At 39.3% G+C, this 17,666-nt stretch overlaps 1 protein-coding gene across 2 annotated transcripts in view; it reads left to right on the top strand.

The window, feature by feature from the left end:
- LOC139757573 (nephrin-like) overlaps positions 1-17,666 on the top strand; it is a 943,851-nt gene that overhangs the window by 449,725 nt on the left and 476,460 nt on the right. For both annotated transcript variants that reach the window (XM_071678177.1, XM_071678178.1), the window contains exon 2: positions 14,783-14,914. In XM_071678177.1, coding sequence (XP_071534278.1) covers positions 14,783-14,914 — 132 coding nt within the window. The remainder of the gene's footprint in view (positions 1-14,782; positions 14,915-17,666) is intronic.

Here is a 17,666-nt window from a genome sequence, read left to right on the forward strand (position 1 = left end):
ACTCATTCAGCTGCTCCCAAAACACTTGCCTCTCATGATCTTTCTTATCATACCCAGGTGCATATGCTCCAATAATCACCCATCCCTGTCCATCAACTTTCAGTTTTACCCATATCACTCTAGAACTTACTTTCTTACACTCTATCACATACTCCCACAGCTCCTGTTTCAGGAATAGTGCTACTCCTTCCCTTGCTCTTGTCCTCTCACTAACACCTGAGTTTACTCCCAAGACATTCCCAAACCACTCTTCCCCTTTACCCTTAAGCTTCGTTTCACTCAGAGCCAAAACATCCCGGTTCCTTTCCTCAAACATGCTACCTATCTCTCCTTTTTTCTCATCTTGGTTACATCCACACACATTTAGACACCCCAATCTGAGCCTTCGAGGAGGATGAGCACTCCCCGCGTGACTCCTTCTTCTGTTTCCCTTTTAGAAAGTTAAAATACAAAGGGGGGAGGGTTTCTGGCTCCCCGTTCCCGTCCCCTTTAGTCGCCTTCCACGACACGTGAGAAATGCGTGGGAAGCATTCTTTCTCCCCTATCCCCAGGGATAGTATATATATATATATATATATATATATATATATATATATATATATATATATATATATATATATATATATATATATATATATATATATATATATATATATATATGTATATATATATATATATATATATATATATATATATATATATATATATATATATATATATATATATATATATATATATATATATATATATATATATTTTTTTTTTTTTTTTTTATACTTTGTCGCTGTCTCCCGCGTTTGCAAGGTAGCGCAAGGAAACAGACGAAAGAAATGGCCCAACCATACACATGTACATACACACGTCCACACACGCAAATATACATACCTACACAGCTTTCCATGGTTTACCCCAGACGCTTCACATGCCTTGCTTCAATCCACTGACAGCACGTCAACCCCTGTATACCACATGACTCCAATTCACTCTATTTCTTGCCCTCCTTTCACCCTCCTGCATGTTCAGGCCCCGATCACACAAAATCTTTTTCACTCCATCTTTCCACCTCCAATTTGGTCTCCCTCTTCTCCTCGTTCCCTCCACCTCCGACACATATATCCTCTTGGTCAATCTCTCCTCACTCATTCTCTCCATGTGCCCAAACCATTTCAAAACACCCTCTTCTGCTCTCTCAACCACGCTCTTTTTATTTCCACACATCTCTCTCACCCTTACGTTACTTACTCGATCAAACCACCTCACACCACACATTGTCCTCAAACATCTCATTTCCAGCACATCCATCCTCCTGCGCACATCTCTATCCATAGCCCACGCCTCGCAACCATACAACATTGTTGGAACCACTATTCCCTCAAACATACCCATTTTTGCTTTCCGAGATAATGTTCTCGACTTCCACACATTTTTCAAGGCTCCCAAAATTTTCGCCCCCTCCCCCACCCTATGATCCACTTCCGCTTCCATGGTTCCATCCGCTGACAGATCCACTCCCAGATATCTAAAACACTTCACTTCCTCCAGTTTTTCTCCATTCAAACTCACCTCCCAATTGACTTGACCCTCAACCCTACTGTACCTAATAACCTTGCTCTTATTCACATTTACTCTCAACTTTCTTCTTCCACACACTTTACCAAACTCAGTCACCAGCTTCTGCAGTTTCTCACATGAATCAGCCACCAGCGCTGTATCATCAGCGAACAACAACTGACTCACTTCCCAAGCTCTCTCATCCCCAACAGACTTCATACTTGCCCCTCTTTCCAGGACTCTTGCATTTACCTCCCTTACAACCCTATCCATAAACAAATTAAACAACCATGGAGACATCACACACCCCTGCCGCAAACCTACATTCACTGAGAACCAATCACTTTCCTCTCTTCCTACACGTACACATGCCTTACATCCTCGATAAAAACTTTTCACTGCTTCTAACAACTTGCCTCCCACACCATATATTCTTAATACCTTCCACAGAGCATCTCTATCAACTCTATCATATGCCTTCTCCAGATCCATAAATGCTACATACAAATCCATTTGCTTTTCTAAGTATTTCTCACATACATTCTTCAAAGCAAACACCTGATCCACACATCCTCTACCACTTCTGAAACCGCACTGCTCTTCCCCAATCTGATGCTCTGTACATGCCTTCACCCTCTCAATCAATACCCTCCCATATAATTTACCAGGAATACTCAACAAACTTATACCTCTGTAATTTGAGCACTCACTCTTATCCCCTTTGCCTTTGTACAATGGCACTATGCACGCATTCCGCCAATCCTCAGGCACCTCACCATGAGTCATACATACATTAAATAACCTTACCAACCAGTCAACAATACAGTCACCCCCTTTCTTAATAAATTCCACTGCAATACCATCCAAACCTGCTGCCTTGCCGGCTTTCATCTTCCGCAAAGCTTTTACTACCTCCTCTCTGTTTACCAAATCATTTTCCCTAACCCTCTCACTTTGCACACCACCTCGACCAAAACACCCTATATCTGCCACTCTGTCATCAGACACATTCAACAAACCTTCAAAATACTCATTCCATCTCCTTCTCACATCACCGCTACTTGTTATCACCTCCCCATTTACGCCCTTCACTGAAGTTCCCATTTGCTCCCTTGTCTTACGCACCCTATTTACCTCCTTCCAGAACATCTTTTTATTCTCCCTAAAATTTACTGATAGTCTCTCACCCCAACTCTCATTTGCCCTTTTTTTCACCTCTTGCACCTTTCTCTTGACCTCCTGTCTCTTTCTTTTATACTTCTCCCACTCATTGCATTTTATCCTGCAAAATGTCAAGATGTCTCTTCCCTTGATCACTGATAACTTAACTCTCTCCCCCACTGCGATCCCTTTAAGAACCGACCTCCGACACTTTAGGCGGCAGAAGCATCTTGCTTGCGCAGCCAATCACTCTTCCTAAATGGATCACCTGTGACCCCCTTCTAACCGTTCTTGTTTACCTTTCCATCTGTACTCGGTCTCTCTGAGTATTTCAGATCCGACAAGCTCTTCAAAGACAGTTATGGTCAACGTTTCACATACATTTCCTTTTTTTAAAACCCATAATATCTTACCTTCGCTTTAAAAGATTGAAATGATCAGACTTACTAATGCTAGTTGCACCTTATGTACATAAACATCCAAATGTTACTGTTATCCTGCGTCTATTCATATTATAATATAATATACAATAGGAACGTTTGGGAATTCCTTTAACATTGAGTATACACTTGAAATTTATAAATCTATGCGTTTTTAAAATTGTAATTTCCCAATAACCAGTTCTTTTTCAGCACAGCTAAATCTAAACTCGTCCACATTTTCAATGTATCAATACATGGTGTACATGCCATTGTATTGATTGTATTCCCTAATGACATTATTATCCTTTGATTCAAAATACCCATCACTATATACTCGGTCTTGTGCATAAAACACTAACAACGGTATTCAGCGCTCCGAAACCTGCCTCTCATGATCTTTCTTACATAACCAGGAAGATATGCTCCATCTATCAACTCATGGGTCCAAACTTTGTGATTACCATATCAAAACTAGAGAGTTTACTTTCTTAAGTCTGATTCCTATAACCAAGCTCATGGTTAGGAGAGTGGTTACTCTTCCTGGTGAAGTCTGGTTCAGTGAAACAATGACTTTATCAAGTACATCTCCAAACACGTCTTCCTTTACTTAAGTTCGTATTCACTAGAGGCAAAAATGAAGTTCTTTCAAAGTGACTTATTTCCTTTTTTCACTGGTTAAATCCAGAACAATTTAGGAAGCCCAAATGAGCTGTGGGAGGTTTGATGCACAGCCCGGGTCTTTTCTGTTTATTTATGAAAGTGTAAAATAAAAGGAGGTGAGGGTTTCAGTGGCTGTTGTTTGAATCGCTTAGACATGTGCAGAAAATGCTGTGGGAAATTACTTTTTATCCAAGGAGATATACATAATATATTATATAGTAGAATGCAGAAGTTATATATTATAGTTATATAACTAATGATAGATTTTATGTAAAGCATATCAATGATTATGATATTATCTTGAGCTATTGAATTAGTATGTTTAGATAATAGAGTAATATTATAAATTGAGATAAGTGAGTTAAGGATACTTTAATAAAATGTAAATAAAATATATAATAATATATAGAATATATATCTTATAATCATCGAACATAGTGGTAAATAATATTTACTTTACTTAGCTGTGCCTTCATCACTCTCTTGCCTTATTCCTTCCTCCTCATAGGAAACAGCAATCGCTTCCCCCTGCTTCTGGAGGTACCGCCAGGAAAACCGTCTTATTCAACCTCTTTTTCACCCATTTTATCTTTGTCTAGATCATTTCAGCATACCCTCTTTCTTCCTCAGTCATACTCTTTTTATCACAATGCCTCACCGTTTCCCCTTCATTACTTACCTGATCAAACCATCTTGAATGACACATCGTCCTCAAACATTTCATTTTCAACACAATCGCAGTCTTTCTTACATTGTCATCTACAACCCATGCCTCGCAACCATACAAAATCGTCAGTGACTACTATACCTTCAAACATACGCCCTCTCTTCCCACAAATTCCTCAATGCTGCCAGAACCCTCCCCTCCTTACTCATATCCGTTTCTATGATTCCATTTATTGTCTTGTCCGCTTTCAGGTATCTAAGCACTTTAAATCTTTCAACTTTTCTGTATCTATATATTCAGACTCACAACCCAACTAACGTATTTATCTCCACTGCTTTGCGCTAATAGCCTAATTTTCATTCATATTCACTCCCAATCTTTTTCTTTCACACGCTATCGCAAACTCAGGGACCAACTTCTGGTGTGTTTCATTCGAATCTGCCACCAGCGCCATATCATCATCAAACAACAACCAACTTACCCTCTAGGCCCCCTTACCCTCAACAAACTGCACATCCGCCATCCAGTAAAAGGTCCTTGCATTTACTTCCCTCACCATCCAATCCATAACTAAATCAAGCAGCCATGATTACATCACACACTCCCCGGAGCGACCTTCACCGAGTCACTCACACTCCTTTCAACCCACTCTCATTTGCGCCTTATTCTCTTGATGAAAATTCCTCAGTGCTTTTGCTTTCCTCCCATGCTATGTATTCGTAACACTCTTCTCAAACCATCTCTATTAACGATATCGTGTGCATTCTTTTGATCCATAAATACCACATTAAAATCCTTCTGTTTCCTTATGTATTTCACGCACATACTCTCAAACAAACGCCGGATCTACACATCCTCTGGCACTCCAGAAACTGTACCGCTCCTCCCCAGTCTGTCTTGTGAATGCCACCACCTCTTCAATTCCTACTTTTCCATACAGGAAGATACTCAGCAAGATTATGCCTCTCTGATTTGACCACTCACCATTGTCTTCTTTACCTTCTTTATACATTGGCACTGCACATGTACTCTGCCATTCCTTAGACACCACACCATAATTTGTACATAAACGTAAAATCCTGGATAACCAATCAACAACACTTACTTATGAGACTCAGCTCCAAAACCTTCTACTCCAGCAGCCTTTCCACGTTTCATCTTGCGCAAAGCTTTCAGTACCTCTTGTTTTTTCACCAAATCTCTTTCCATGACTCTCACTTGGTATACCTCACTGACCAAATCACCCTACAGCCCCCACCCTATTATCAAACAGTTCAACTGTCATTTGAAATACTCAATTCATCTCTTCTTCACATTTCCTGTTATAACTTTCCCATTTGTTTCTTCGCCTGTTCTCTTGTTTTTCTCACTCAATGAACCTTCTTTCTATTACAAACGTTTTCTTGTTTTCTTTGAAGTTTGCTGATATTTGCTTACCTCAACTCTAATATGCCCTCTTTTGAGTTCCTGCACCTTCCTTTTGATATCCTGTCGCTTTATCTCGTACATCTTACAATTATGCGCAATCTTTTTCGTTCACGCTTCTTTTCCCTTTCACTAGCAACTTTATTTCGTCATTCCAACACTTACTGTCCTTTCTAACTTGCCCACCTGCCGCATACGACACTCTTCTCTCGCACATGCCGGCACTGCATCCCTAAATATCTACCATTCCTTACCCACTTCCTTTCGTTTACTCTCACTTTCTGCCATTTTACACTCAATTTCTCCTGGTATTTCTTCACGCAAATCTCTTTTTCAAGCTCTCTTACTCTCATCATCACTCTTTCAATCGTTCTTTCCTCTTTTTCGATAATCTCTACAAATCTTCACCGTCGCCTCCACCAGGTACTGTACTTACCTACTACCACCTGCCCCTTTCAGCACATTCACAACCAAGAGTCTTTCTTTTGTACGCCTATCTATTAGTATTAAACACAATAATGCCCGCGTACCATTTTTCTTGCTCATCCACGCATGATTTTTAAACCAGGTATTCCCAATCACCATCCCATTTTCAGCACATGACTCCACAAGATGTTCATCATATCCGCGATTAAGTAAGTGAGTGAGTAAATGAGTACTCTCTAGTCATCTTGAATTCCATCAACTGATAATGATAAGGATTCCCCTTATTCTTTCATTACAGTGGGGTTACTTCTAAATTTGAAACCTCATTGGAACATACAAAAATGGAAAAAATATCCTAATTTTCTGGTTCTATTGCATGGACATACTGGATAACTTCTCCAAAAATGAAATATGAAATAAAGAAAAATTTTCGTAACATATCAGTGTGCTCATAGATGATAACGATTTACCCATAGTCCAATGGTTAGTGTTACGGTCCGCCAAGCGGTAGCACAGGGTTCGAGTCCTCGCCAATAGCTAAATCGTCATAATGACACAATAACATTTTATAAACATTACTTGGATCGATCAGTGTATAATCTGGTAGAGACTGGACAGTTACACCGAACATAGGAATGAGGTGTATGACAATAGTGTATTTTCAGGCCGGACGACCAGTCTCAATAAAACTTACATCATCAAGGAATATGATAATATGATACTTACATCTGACGCGAAGGGAATATAAACCTTTGCAGATATTACTGCACTATCAAAGCCTCTTCCTCGATTCTCATTTTAAGAATGAATCAGGACATGGATGGAGGAGTGATCTAAGTCATAGCTACTTCAGGTGCAGCTCTATCTTTCTGAGGAGAAGGAGTTGGAACTGAACGTGGGCACTCTTCCTAACACTATGAAATAGAGTTCTGTTTCGCTTCAGGTCTTCTAGTGTCCTCGTATTAAATGAGTTTATCAGTAAGCAATGAGCATTGGATTATATCATTTTTAATCTTTCTTATCCTCAGTGTCTTCTTGTTCGTTCAACAGGTATATGTTGCATTTATTTCTCCTTCTCCTCACTTCGTTCCCACAAGTCACTCACTTCCCCACGATGTCTCGACCATCTCAAGACACGCGCTAGCAATAAATTACCTCCCTTGAGAAGCCTACCTCCACTAGGGTCACCTGAGCTCCACATTCACTACAGTCTTCGTTTTTACATCCTCATCCGCACGTTTGACTTATACGTCCTTGATGATAATTGAGTTATCGAACAAATTCATTCATCTTTATTTTCGATATGTTACTTAATATCATTATATTTTCAAACATGATTTTCTTTCTCATCAAACACTGAAATATCTTCCTGTGATTTCAGACCAGGGCAGTGCTATTCATATAAAGTCAATCTTTCTATGCTTCATTCTTCTAACTCATGTTCTAAACAAATGCCTGTCAGTGTTTCTGACACTTCTATACATTTACGAAACTACGAACTTAAGTAATTTAAAACGCAGCCATCTCAAGTCAGGTACACATTTACACATTCTTTCTCTTTGCTCTCATAAAGGCTCTACGTCAGTGATGAATTTTCTGACTTAAGCATAAAAGTATAATGAACCTCTTTTGTTCACACGTGAATTCAGTTCTACAATACTCATGTTTGCTCTCCGCCTGTTCTACGCCAGTCTACGTTCTAGACATACACTGTAAAAATTTATTTTGATAGGATTTAATTAGAACAATTATTTCTAATAATATTCGTTCATATCAATTTATCTCATGGCACCTTTATATTATTGCGAAGTATATTATAGCTATCATTATCTTGATGTTTCAAGGAAAAAATCTTGATGCATCACAAGTTGAGGGAGTTCCATTCGTGAAGTTCGCCTGCAGCTGATGGCTCTCTTTCCATATTTTTCATAAGAATTTCACATCTTCTTTGTTACCCTCGATGTCTTTTATATTAGTCAATTCCTGGATTTAAGTTCACACAGTTTCCACGTATTCATTCATTTTCATTATCTTCCCCTCCGACTGGAAATTCTCTCCCCAGACACTGTTTATCCTCCTCTAACGTAGCTCCGAAAAATTGCTTTCTTCCCGCGATGAGCCAGCTTTAATTTCCCTCCCCCTATATCAGTGATTTGGCTCTTTTCCCAGCTACCTTGTTGATATTTTGATAGCTTCTCCCCTTATACATAACCCTTGCTATTCGCTTGACAGGAGTTCTCAGAAATCTTTCCATATTCTGATCTTCATTCCTTTGTCTCTCGGCCATTTCCTTATGCATTCACATATATATCCTGCTGTTTCCATGCAGGTTGTGAGTTCACTTAGAGTTTCCTAAAGTCTTTCAGATTCGCGCTTTTGCATTCATAATCTTATATGTGATTGCTCAGTTCTTCTGTATATATATATATATATATATATATATATATATATATATATATATATATATATATATATATATATATATATATATATATATATATATATATATATATATATATATACATATCTTTCATTTTCTTTCATACTGTTCGCTATTTCCCGCGTTAAGGAGGTAGCGTTAAGAACAGAGGACTGGACCATTGAGGGAATATCCTCACCTGGCCCACTTTTCTGATCCCTCTTTTGGAAAATAAAAAAACAAAAAAACAAACAAACCGAGAGGGGAGGATTTCCAGCCCCCCGCTCCCTTCCCTATTAGTCGCCTTCTACAACACGCAGGGAATACGTGGGAAGTATTCTTTCTCCCCTATCCCCAGGGATGATAAATATATATATATACACACACACATATATATATATATATATATATATATATATATATATATATATATATATATATATATATATATATATATATATATATATATATATATATATACATATATATATATATATATATATATATATATATATATATATATATATATATATATATATATATATATATATTTATTTTATTTTGCTTTGTCACTGTCTCCCGCGTTTGCGAGGTAGCGCAAGGAAACAGACGAAAGAAATGGCCCAACCCACCCCCATACACATGTATATACACACACGTCCACACACGCAAATATACATACCTATACATCTCAATGTACACATATATATTACACACACAGACACATACATATGTACCCATGCACACAATTCACACTGTCTGCCTTTATTCATTCCCATCGCCACCTCTCCACATATGGAATACCATCCCCCTCCCACCTCATGTGTGCGAGGTAGCGCTAGGAAAAGACAACAAAGGCCTCATTCGTTCACACTCAGTCTCTAGCTGTCATGCAATAATGCCCGAAACCACAGCTCCCTTTCCACATCCAGGTCCCACACAGCTTTCCATGTTTTACCCCAGACGCTTCACATGCCCTGATTCAGTCCACTGACAGCCCGTCAACCCCGGTATACCACATCGATCCAATTCACTCTGTTCCTTACCCGCCTTTCACCCGCCTGCATGTTCAGGCCCCGATCACTCAAAATCTTTTTCACTCCATCTTTCCACCTCCAATTTGGTCTCCCACTTCTCCTCGTTCCCTCCACCTCCGACACATATATCCTCTTGGTCAATCTTTCCTCACTCATTCACTCCATGTGCCCAAACCATTTCAAAACACCCTCTTCTGCTCTCTCAACCACGCTCTTTTTATTTCCACACATCTTTCTTACCCTTACATTACTTACTCGATGAAATCACCTCACACCACACATTGTCCTCAAACATCTCATTTCCAGCACATCCACCCTCCTGCGCACAACTCTATCCGTAGCCCACGCCTCGCAACCATACAACATTGTTGGAACCACTATTCCTTCAAACATACCCATTTTTGCTTTCCCAGATAATGTTCTCGACTTCCACACGTTCTTCAAGGCTCCCAGGAATTTCGTCCCTCCCCCACCCTATGATTCACTTCCGCTTCCATGGTTCCATCCGCTGCCAGATATATATATATATATATATATATATATATATATATATATATATATATATATATATATATATATATATATATATATATATATATATATATATATATATATATATATATATATATATATATATATATATATATATATAAATTAGATACCTTTACCAACCAGTCAACAACACAGCAACAACCTTTTTTAATAAATTCCACTGCAATACCATCGAAACTAGCTGTCTTGCCAGCTATCATCTTCTGCAATTTTTTTACTACCTCTTCTCTGTTTACCAAATTATTCTCCCTAACCCCTTTCACTTCGCACACCATTTCGGCGAAAACACCCTATATCTGCCACTATATCATCTAACACGTTCAACAAACCTTCAAAATACTCACTCCATCTCCTTCTCACATCACCACTTGTTGTTATCACTTCCCCATTAGCCCCCTTCACCGATGTTCCCATTTGTTCTCTTGTCTTACGCACTTTATTTACCTCCTTCCAAAACATCTTTTTATTCTCCCTAAAATTTGATGATACTCTCTCACCTCAACTCCCTTTTGCCCTCCTACGCCTTTCTCTTGACCTCCTGCCTATTTCCTTTATACATCTCATAGTCATTTGCAGTGTTTCCCTGCATAAACCGTCCAAATGCCTCTCTCTTCTCTTGAACTTACAATCTTACATCTCCATCCCGCTTCTCACTACCCTTTCTAATCTGCCCACCTCCCTGAGCAAGCCATCACCGCTTCCCTAAATACATCCCATTCCTCCCCCACTCTCCTTATGTTCTTTGTTCTCACCTTTTTCCATTCTGTATTCAGTCTCTCCTGGTACTTCCTCACACAAGTCTCCTTCCCAAGCTCACTTACTCTCACCACTCTCTTCACCCTAACATTCTTTCTTCTTTTCTGAAAACCTTTACAAATGTTCACCTTCGCCCCCACGAGATAATGCTCAGGCATCCCTCCAGCTGCCCCTCTCAGCATATTAACATCCAAAAATTTCTCTTTCGCGCGTCTATCAATTAACACGTAATTCAATAATGCTCTTTGGCCATCTCTCCTATTTACATACGTATGCTTACGTATATCTCTCTTTTTAAACCAGGTATTCCCAATCATCAGTCCTTTTTCAGCACACAAATCTACAAGCTCTTCACCATTTCCATTTACAACACTGAACACCCCATGTACACCAATTATTCCTTCAACTGCCACATTACTCATCTTTGCATTGAAATCACTCATCACTATAACCTGGTCTCGTGAATCAAAACTACTAACACACTCACCCAGCTGCTCCGAAAACACTTACCTCTAACGATCTTTCTTCTCATGCCCAGGTGCATATGCTCCAATATTCACCCATCTCTCTCCATCCACTTTTAGTTTTACCCATATCAATCTAGTGTTTACTTTCTTACACTCGATCACACACTCCCACGGCTCCTGCTTCAGGAGTAGGGCTAGTCCTTCCCTTTCTCTTGTCCTCTCATCAACCCCTGACTTTATTCCCAAAACATTTCGAAACCACTCTACCCCTTTACCCCTTGAGATTCGTTTCACTCAGAGCCAAAACATTCAGGTTCCTTTCCTCAAACATACTACCTATCTCTCCTTTTTTTCTAATATTGATTACATCCACACACATTTAGACACCACAATCTGAGCCTTCGATGAGGATGAGCACTCCCCGCGTGACTCATTCTTCTTTTTCCCCTTTATAAAGTTAAAATGTGTTTGTGTGTTTGTGTGTGTGTGTGTGTGTGTGTGTGTGTGTGTGTGTGTGTGTGTGTGTGTGTGTGTGTGTGTGTGTGTGTGTGTGTGTGTGTGTGTGTGTGCACATGCACATATATGTGTGCGTATGGATGCTTTTGTACGACAGAATTTTTAGAGTAATAAATCTTCATCTTCATTCTCATGGTTCCTAATTTTCTCAAAACCATTTTACCATTAGGTGGATGGTTAAACACCAGTTGTCCAAGATGAGCCATTGGATTTCAAACAAGCTATTGTTTTCACGGAGACATCATTATGTATCTACAAAAAAGAGAAAAAACTCCGTCAAAAACTTGGACATGAAATGTAAAACGCAAACAAAATGTATAAAGGAACACATTGGGAGAAATCCACATTACATAGCATATAAAAGTAAAGGACAACACTAGAACGAGACAAATTAACAATATCATGAGTTGAAAGCTAAATACAAAATATGGAAACAGAAATAGGAAATATCTTGTAGTTGAAGAAACGCGGAAGAACAATATTAATCTAAGTAGGTATGTAGTGATGGACTGTCTGTATCCCTACTTCGTTCAATATTGTTGCCTCTTCCCGCCCTAGTTCATACCGGTAGACATGTGACTTAAGTCACACACAGCTGTCACTACTAGAGGAAAAATAATCTTAGAGTGTCTGTCACACACGAAAATTAACGTAGTTTTATGGTCATATATATCTGGTTGCATTTTCCCATCGCTATTTAGACAGGAAGGCGATCTTTAACAGCATTTAAGACGTCTTATATCACAAGCAGCTTCAATCAAACGGGAAAAATTTTAGCGTTAGATCCCCATATAAAACGATGGGGGTATGGTACAGCCACGGCGTGCATGCCATATTTGAATGCATACACAGTTATAGTCATGCAAAGGAGTGCACATGAATTCAAACATCATAGATCATAGATAAGTGTGGTAAGAGTAGAAATAGGTCATTGTTAGAAATACAAAATCTTTATAGAATTTTCATATAGTTAAGGAGGCTCAAATAATGTCAGTCGTGGATTTGAAACGGAACATTAATCGTCTATTCCTAAACGTATCTGTGGTACTGTCTTCAGTTATTGTAATTGGTAAACCATTCCACAGGTTAACAATCCTGTAGAATGAAAAGTAGTTCGCCTGATTCTGGTTGATTTACTAGATTTTTTTTTTGATATTTCATGTAAGTACATAAAACTAAAACATATGAGTTTTTCATTAAGTCTCCATCTTGGGAGCTACCTTTTTTTTCTTTCGCGAAGAGGTAGTAAGGAATCAATTTTTTTTCTTTTTGGTGTTTTGCAGTCAATGTTCCTAGCTATTAGATCTGCCATTCGATTTGCTTTATCGCTTGCTGCTGTACACTGTTTCGCATATTTGTTAGTTGCTTTACAAGTTGTAGTATATTTGCTTGTTGCTTTACATTGTTCAGTATAATAGCTTGTTGCTATACAGTCTCGTATATTTGCTTGCTTCTATATACTTTTCAGTATATTTGCTTGCATGCTATACACTAGTCAGTGTATTATCTTGCTGCTATGTATTGGTCAGTATATCTGCTTGCTGCTGTACTCTGGTCAGTATCTGTTGAGATTTACTTAAAAAATTTCTAATATTTTCCTGTTCATGATCGTTGTGTTTACATCTCCAGGTTTCGTAACTTTACGCTTGTCTACTTTAGATAGGATTTGCCTTTTATGTTACATCTTCTAGTTGTTATTTTTAAACCATTATCATTCTTTGTGATCTATGGCACCTTTATTATCTCTTCTCTTATGCATAGAGGGCGACATTTGCCAATTTCCAGTCTTTCGGTGCATTATCTTCCATTTCTGATTTGTTAGTATTTTGCTTTATGGGAAATGTCAATTGTCGAATGACCTCCATCATTGAATTACTGTGCTAGAAAATCATTAGGGCCAGTCGATTTGTTTAGGTTAATATGACCTAAGTAGCAGAGAGAGAGAGAGAGAGAGAGAGAGAGAGAGAGAGAGAGAGAGAGAGAGAGAGAGAGAGAGAGAGTAGGAATAGCAAGACTGATCAAATTCTGCGGAAACACGATCAAGAAGCTGAACATTGGATTACCGTGAGTTAGTGTTGCGGAAGATAGAATATGTTGCCTAACAATATGTTGCAGATGCGGAGGAGCAGCCAGCTGAGAGGGCTGTGGGACGGACATGATGTAGAAACATTTTCTGGTTTTACAGGTTTATGTGTGAGGAGCATCACCTGTAAAGTATGAAGTACTGTTTTAACCCTATATATAACATACAAACATCTCCAATGTTGCTTGTACGGACAAGCGTGGACTAAAGACCCTTTTCCATGACAAGCAAGTTTTCTTGTCATTGCAGATGTAGAGCAACATTTGTAGAGCTTGAGCCATGTTCCCTGACATACGACCATGTTGAAGGTGTAAATGAGCGAGCGTAAAGTATGTCCAACGTCATAGAAATCATTCCTTGATGATGAAGTGATGTGCAGTCCATGATATACGATGCAAAGAACACATCTGGTGCCGCATGTGTAGAACTTGACCCATTCATATACGACATATCATTTCTGGCGTTAAGGATGTGAAAAGTCAGTCGAGGAGGGTGAACTTATCGAACTTGCAGGTGCGACATCTTAAGTACGAGGTGTAGTTCCTGGTGTAAGATTTGTAAATTGCTGTCATTAAGCTATAGTGTCGCAGATATGTAACGAGACCCACGATATTTGTCAACACCACTTCTTTCATTACAGGTGTGGAGGAGCAGTTGTTCCGGGTGACCCCTGTGAGCGTGCAAGTGAAGACTGGCGAGGATGTGTTTTTACGCTGCGTTGTGGACAATCAGCAGGGCAATGTCCAGTGGACCAAGGATGGCTTCGCACTTGGTAATTTCACTTTACATCCATTCAACAGCCCATGAATACTCTCCACGTACACAGTAAAGCTTTGTATCATCTCACATCTCACTGTATGTATTCATGGAGAGGGACTTATATAAAAGTGGGTAGATTGAATGAGCAACCTCTCAAATACACTATAATTCCACTGCAAACGTTTTACAAGCAGTTTCCTTAGTATTTTCTCGTTCTCATTGACTATTTCCTGTATACACTAATAGTAACTTTACAGTGCACCTGCAATTGAGTCCCCTGGCTGCTCTGTGTTGGTCAGCTCACATAAACGCTGCAGCTTCACAACCTATTCGTCTGTCCCCTCAATAATTCTTTTTATCACAAATGATTCATATACACACATTATCCTTGGTACCGTTGCATTAGCTGGCCACTTCTCTTTACAGTACGCGCATAAATCGTGCGTAGTGAACTATACCTCCACTGGATAACTTTACCTCAAGAGGCCAATCCTTCCCATAAACAAACATCTTTTGTGCATAGTATAGACCTTCTGCAAATTGTCTCTTCGACCAGTCAGTTCTCTCTAAAATACAAAGATTTCTTTTGTACAGGAAAGCCCATATGATTTTGAATGATATCCAGTGTCATATGTTCATTTTGTTTCGTTGTTTCAAAAGCTTTTAAATGAGATTTAGAAACATAGTATGAGATGAAGAAACGAAGGAAAACCTTTGTCTGATCTTTCATTGTAACTTAGTGAAATATTTGACAGTCTTCAGAATGGGTTTGCCGTAAACCATGCTGACAGTCGTTTATTTAGTGGTGGTGCTCTAAACGTTTACAATTCTTTATCGAGTGACGTTTATTGTAAGTTTACCAAATGCGAACGTTAACGTATTTGGACGATAAAATCGAGGTAGTGAATTATTACCTTGAGAGAAAATTCGATGTTACATTGGCAAACTTCCGTTCCTCTGGAACTTTTCCCGTGTTATGTAACTTACTCAAGAGAGCAGTCAGGCGCTTCACTATCTTATTTTTCGTCTTTTTGTATACCCAGCCGAAGTCAGGTTCCCAATCTATCGACCAGTTGCAAGGGGAGGAAAAGAGCTGGGGTGGCTGTAAACCAAGTGTACATCCTTGGAGAGGAACACCAGGAGCCACGCTAAGGAAACCCAGCTGATTAATTGGAAGCAGCTGATTGAACGCCAAACATATCTGAATATAAAGCTACTACAGTCATAATATCAGTGAGAACTTTTCTTTTTATTTTCTAGTTAGCTGGGACGACACTGGCAACGGAGGCCCTAATCAAGAAAAGAAGAGAGAATGTTGGGGTGAAAAGAGTGGTGAGAATAAGTGAGCTTGAGAAGGAGACTTGTGTGAGGAAGTACCAGGAGAGACTGAGTACAGATTGGAAAAAGGTGAGAACAAAGGAGATAAGGTGAGTGGGGGAGGAATGGGATGTATATAGGGAAGCAGTGATGGCTTGCACAAAAGATGTTTGTGGCATGAGAAGCGTGGGAGGTTGGCAGATTAGAAAGAGTATTGATTGGTGGAATGAAGAAGTAAGATTATTAGTGAAAGAGAAGTCAGAGGCATTTGAACGATTTTTGCAGGAAATGATGCAAATGACTGGGGGATTATAAACGAAAGAGGCAGGAGGCCAAGAGAAAAGTGCAAGATGTGGAAAAGAGGGCTAATGAGAGTTGGGGTGAGAGAGTATCATAAAATTTTAGGGAGGATAAAGGATGTTTTGGAAGGAGGTAAATACAGTGCGTAAGACAAGGGAACAAATGGGAGCTTCAGTGAAGGGGGCTAATGAGGAGGTGATAACAAGTAGTGGTGATGTGAGAAGGAGACGGAGTAAATATTTTCAAGGTTTGTTGAATGTGTTTGATGATAGAGTGGCAGATATAGGGTGTTTTGGTCGAGGTGGTGTACAAAGTGAGAGGGTTAGGGAGAATGATTTGGTAAACAGAGAAGAGGTAGTAAAAGATTTCCGGAAGATGAAAGCCGGCAAGGCAGTAGGTTTGAATGGGGTTGCAGTGGAATTTATTAAAGAAGGGGGTGACTGTATTGTCGACTGGTTGGTAAGGTTATTTAATGTATGTATGACTCATGGTGCCTGAGGATTGGCGGAATGCTTGAATAGTGCCATTGTACAAAGGCAAAGGGGATAATAGTGAGTGCTCAAATTACAAAGATAAAAGTTTGTTGAGTATTCCAGGGAAATTGTATGGGAGGGTATTGATTGAGAGGTTGAAGGTATGTACAGAGAATCAGATTTGGGAAAAGCACTGTGGTTTCAGAAGTGGTAGAGGATGTGTGGATCAGGTGTTTACTTTGAAGAATGTATGTTACACATACGTAGAAAAGCATATGGATTTGTATATAGCATTTATGGATCTGGAGAAGGCATATGATAGAATTGATAGAGATGCTCTGAGGAAGGTATTAAGAATATATGGTACAGGAGGCAAGTTGTTAGAAGCAGTGAAAAGTTTTTATCGCGGTTGTAAGGCATGTGTACGTGCAGGAAGAGAGGAAAGTGATTGGTTCTCAGTGAATGTAGCTTTACGGCAGGGGTGTGTGATGTCTCCATGGTTGTTTAATTTGTTTATGGATGGGGCTGTTAAGGAGATGAATGCAAGAGTTTTGGAAAGAGGGGCAAGTATGCAGTCTCTCGTGGATGAGAGAGCTTGGGAAGTGAGTCAGTTGTTGTTCCCTGATGATACAGCGCTGGTGGCTGATTCGTCTGAGAAACTGCAGAGCTGGTGAT

The sequence above is a fragment of the Panulirus ornatus genome, chromosome 27, assembly GCF_036320965.1.
Source record: "Panulirus ornatus isolate Po-2019 chromosome 27, ASM3632096v1, whole genome shotgun sequence".
NCBI lineage: Eukaryota > Metazoa > Arthropoda > Malacostraca > Decapoda > Palinuridae > Panulirus > Panulirus ornatus.